Below are 5,136 nucleotides of genomic sequence, written 5' to 3'. Positions count from 1 at the left end.
GGTGAGGAGGTAAGAGGTAATGTCACCATGTGGATAAATGGTGAGGCTATTACGGGGCTCGTATGAAACCAAACAGACGGAGCTCTTCGTTTCTGCTGGGCCAGAAAGTTCTGTACAGGCTACCAAACGAGTGACGCATTCTAGCCCATGACTCGTTCTGAACACGCAAATGCTCCCATCTTGCTAGCGCAATCATGCAGGAAATCGACCCAGGTAACCAAACGCGTTCCTAGTTGCTTCAAACGATCCGCGCCCCTAGTTGCTTCAAACGATCCGGTACTCAGCCTTATCCAAGCGTGGCGGCAGAATAAGACAAGCCGCACGCAATGGATCGGCAGATTTGTGCGACAGCCAAACAACGAGCACAGAACGGCGAGGAAGCTTCTATCGATCTCGGCGAACGCGATTTAGATCGCAAGAGCCAACAGTGAACGGATCATCGGACGGGAAAATTCCGGTTGATTTCACTAAACACATATCGCGAGATGCCGCGCATGGAAGGCCACGGAACCGTCACGATCTTATAATCCAATCTGACGAAAAACCATAACCGTGGCTCTACCTCAGTGAAGCTGCTTAATGCCGCAAGGACGTGGCGGTTGATCCAAACGACGCGGTGCTACTCCATGAGCATACAGAGAAGTCTCTCACGGTAGTAGATCGATTTTGAAACGTTATGCTCAAATACCATTTGTTATGAAAACACGCAATAAAAATAAATGAAGAACAAAAATCACAAAAATTTTACACACAAAATCTAAACAAAAAAAACACGGAACGCACGCTGAGGTATCACTATAATCAGGAGAAGTATTACAATGCATGAGAAGACAAACTCTCTACATACTATTAATATAGTGTATCTCTCTAAATCTATTCTATGACAACTTGGAACTATATATATGGCAAACAACTCTCTTTCTTGGCGGACACGAAATAGAGTTACAATTTTAGCCACATAAATCTATGTCTGCAGGTACCTTTACTTATTTTTATCCAAGATGCTATTTCAGTTTGCTAAATGTAGTACATAGTTTAGCCACATCAATCTGGGTCGTTCTCCTCCTTTGGGTGACAATGACGGTGGTACGGATTGCGTGTGGCAATAACGAGGCTGAAGACGGCAGTTAGCAAGTTCAAGGCTTTTTTGGGTGCTTAACCACCTCTATGTTCGGTGGTGGCTGGTGGTACGACATCCTCGAGATTCGGTGAGGAGCGAACGGTCTATTGATACAATGTCCAGGTATCTTTGGGGTGGGGGGGGGGGGGGGGGGATACCTGGTCGATAGTTCGGTGCAAAAATTGTATTTGGATTTGCTCACTTCCAAAGTGTTCTTAGAGTGAAATATAACCTTTGAGTATGGACATTTAGCTCATTATCCTTAACTTTTGAGGCGTGGATAACCATAACCCCTTGCTGGTTGGAGGGTTTTTGTTTTTGTTTAGGTTATTTTCAGTGTTTTGTTCGAGATGGTGAGGTGGAGGCTACATCTTTGAGTTAGAGTCGACCCTCCATATCCTCGTCCTGGTAGTCCATCTAGCGCGTGGAGTTGTGTCTCACGCGGTTCTATCCAGTCGGTTTTCGTGTTCGCTGGTGTGCTTGCCATCTGGGGCGGCAATTTCTGTTTGTCTAGTACAACAAACTCTACTACATCAAGCTTTACCGGCACCGGTGATGAGTGGGCGAGGACGGCTCCGTGTCTTTGGCTCGCGCTAGTGTTGTAGTCATCGCTAGGTGGTCTAAAAACTAATTTATAATTTTCATTACTTTTAAGATTTTGGTACTAGTACAGATGATTATGGTGAACTTTTTTGAAAAAATTATATGGCTGTATGGGTTAATTGATAAGTTTTTTCTTGTGTAAGTTTATATAGTGTTGATGGGGTTAGGGTAATTGTTGGATTAATTATCATGAGATGTAGCCGGACACGAGCGTACCTGATTTGGACTTTATTTTTTCTATTCTACAAATACCTGCCTTGGACGTCAACATGGGAGACGCGGCTATCTGTTGGCTGCAATTTATCGATCTGCACCAGGCCGGTGGGGACGCTGATGGCGGACGGCGACGACAGCATGGAACAAGGACGGAGCTTGCCGTCGGCAGTGGACTGGTCCAACCTCCCGGACGACCTTCTTGGCATGATCCGGTCGAGGTTCATCTCCCGACGCGGACGCGCTCGCTTCGCCGCCACCTGCAGGTCGTGGCGGGCTGCGCCGGCGCCGCCAGCACTCCCTCTGCTCCTCCTCTCAGCCCACAGCAGCGGCATGGACATCAAGAAAAACCTCTACTGCCCTGAGGAACGCGAGGTTCTCCGTTTCGAGATCCCGGGCAAACTGCGCAACACGCAGATACGTGGATGCTACGACGGCGGATGGGTGGCCGCGGTCACGACCACGCCGCCGGTTACGTTCGCGATCTTCAATCTTTTCTCAGGTGTTGAGGTGCCACTTTCCAGGGAGCAGAGGAACATGCCATGGGTAGTACGGAGTCTGTGGGACATCCGCAAAGTAATCTTCTCTGACGTCCCTACCTCGGGCGACTGCGTCCTTGCCGCCATGACTCATCAACGCAACACAGCCTTGTGCAGAGTTGGCTCTCCGGACGCCGGGTGGGTCGTGATCGAAATATGTGATAGGGTGGTGCTCGACGATATTGTTTTCTTCCAGGGGGGCCTCTACGGCCTAACACATAATAGCCAGAAATTGTTCAAGTTTGACATCAGCTTTAACGAAGATGCGGCGCCGCCGCTGGTGGTCGGCGGCCCCTACATATTTGATGTCCATTGGCATGGTTATAGGATCGAGAGCCCGCTCACCACATCCATCTTTGAGTTACATGGTAAGCTAGCGGTGGCCATGATGGCTCTCTCTTGGGAAAACAATAAGCCCTTCTTCAAGGTGTTCCAACTTGATGTCGCGGCACACACCTATACGTGGAAGGAGGTAGTTACCTTGGGTGACAGCGCCTTGTTCTTGGGGAGATCATGCTCCTCCCGGGTGTTGCATGTGCAAGCTGGCGGGCGCGGCGGTGTAACGAAAAATCACATCTACTACTCCGACCATTGGCATGCCATCTTTTATAACTACCCAAAGTTCCGCAAAGAGGCCTACTTGGCGAGGTCAGAATATGGTGAGTCCATGTATTGCTGCCAACACCAAAAATCTCGTGACGGCGTGGAGGGAATCCCCTCCGTGGGACATTACATGACGAATGGCATGGATTATCCACTCTGGTGCTTCCCTCCCGACTACTAGGTCATGTTTGATTCAAAAGGTTTACATTGAAAAGTTGAAGAAGGATTATAATCCTTAGCAATACCTGCTTAATTTGTGAAGGGATGGCATTGCTGTTCTTTCTAGAAATTCTTATATATGAACTATATTATATAAGAATTTGTTCATGGTCGTGATATGATCTTTTTACCTTCAAAATATTCTCACGATTCAAGAATCGTGCAATAAATTCGCCCAACATGCAGTAATTCCTTTAGTCAGTACGCGAGGGAGATGTGGCCGAAGATTAAGCTGCTCTTTAATGTCCTGCTTAATTTGTGCAGGGATGGCTTTATTATTCTTGCTATAAATTCCTATATATGAAGTATATTATAGAGGAATTTGTTCATGACAATACATCATGAACCCAGATTACCGGCACTTAAAAGTGCAGCCAATTCTACCAAAAGTACCAGCAATAGTTTTTAGAAACATAAAAGAAAGTGTTGTATTTGCTTCCATCCAGATTGCTCTTAATTTGCCGGCACTTATAGAAAAATGTGGTCAATTGATTATTCAGGCACTTCCAAAAATGCCACTATTTACTATTTTAGGTCGGCACTTTTTGAAGATGCCGAAGAATCTTTTTGCTGACACTTTTCTAAAAATGCAGAGAAATCTCTTTGCCACCACTTTTTTCGGAAATGCCGTCCAAACTTTCCGCCGGCATTTTTAGAGGATGCCTCTAATTACTTTGCAGGCTTTTAATTGTGGTGTCGCTGATTATTTTCTTAGGCATTTTTAAAGTTGCGATAATGCCTGCAAACATTCAAGCAATCTAGCCCGCATACATCACACTCAAGAAGTCAAACAATGTTTAAAACCAATATTTCCAAGCAGTCTAGGTCTGAAACATTCAAGGGTTCACTATTCAGGCATCTAACTTACATGACCAATAGGGTTCATCTCCACATCATGAACAACATGGTTTGAAACCATTAGATGAAATACACAATAAGGTTCACCTAATAGGGTTCATCTAACTGGCTTCCATCTTACTTCTCTGACCAACAGGTTCTTAATTTTCCTCATTTGTTCCCGATTCTGCTTGTTCCTCCAATGTCAACATAGTACCATCGTATCTAGAATAAACAGACCAAACGTGACAAAAGTAGCAATGTTTCTTATATCAGGGAAGTAGACATATTACCCATTGCGAAAATAAAATCAAATTACAACAATTAGTAATTAGTAACACTAAATTTATCAAGTACATTTTTTCGACAAAGAGTATATATTAATATCAAAGATATACCAATTACACCTAGCCTCTGCAACAACGCACTGCCCTAGCGGCATTACGGATGCACACAACCAAAAAAATAAAAAAGAATTACCAAAAAAAGAAAAGCCCTCACTACACTGATCTAATCCTTTAAACAACAGCACCAACACCACCATGACAGCACCAGAAGTTCAGCTTCTCCAAAAGCGATGCCTCCAAGAAGTAATAGTGCACCAGCGCTGTCGTCGCTCAATCATAGATCTTAGGTTCTCACCCTGAAGAAAGTCCTCACTCTGAAAACAATGTCTTCAACAAGAACATTGCGAGGCACAACCAATTAAGGCCAGACCATGGATTTTCACCTTGAAAGGTAAGACTTTAAACTTGGTAAGACTTTGAACTTCTCATGTGCAGCCGCCCCCACTCGCTTGCCGCTGCTCCAAAGACACCGATCACGAAGGCAAGTTCTCCTCGCCACCCAGACTCGAGTCACCATTGAAAGACCACAGATCTCGGCTTCCATGTCATTCTCCGCCAGCACCATGGAACGAAAACGTGCTCCATGATAATAACCACCAGCAGAGCTTCGAAGCGCTCCCTCTATAACAAAACGGTCAGAGAAAAAAAACATGGG

General features: G+C 45.3%; 1 protein-coding gene across 1 annotated transcript; it reads left to right on the top strand.

Moving 5' to 3' along the window:
• The first annotated feature begins 2,056 nt into the window (after positions 1–2,056).
• Positions 2,057–3,259, top strand: LOC127347180 (putative F-box protein At3g25750). Its single transcript, XM_051373396.1, has one exon. It carries the CDS (start codon positions 2,057–2,059, stop codon positions 3,257–3,259), a length of 1,203 nt encoding a protein of 400 aa, XP_051229356.1.
• The last annotated feature ends 1,877 nt before the right edge of the window (positions 3,260–5,136 follow it).

This window comes from Lolium perenne, chromosome 4, assembly GCF_019359855.2.
Source record: "Lolium perenne isolate Kyuss_39 chromosome 4, Kyuss_2.0, whole genome shotgun sequence".
Taxonomy (NCBI): Eukaryota; Viridiplantae; Streptophyta; class Magnoliopsida; order Poales; family Poaceae; genus Lolium; species Lolium perenne.
Note: the sequence above shows the minus strand (reverse complement) of the source record. Positions and strands in the feature narration are given on the sequence as shown.

Bases quoted from the DNA above. Each gene is read 5' to 3' on its own strand.
- LOC127347180 (XM_051373396.1), top strand. From the start codon at position 2,057: ATGGCGGACGGCGACGACAGCATGGAACAAGGACGGAGCTTGCCGTCG.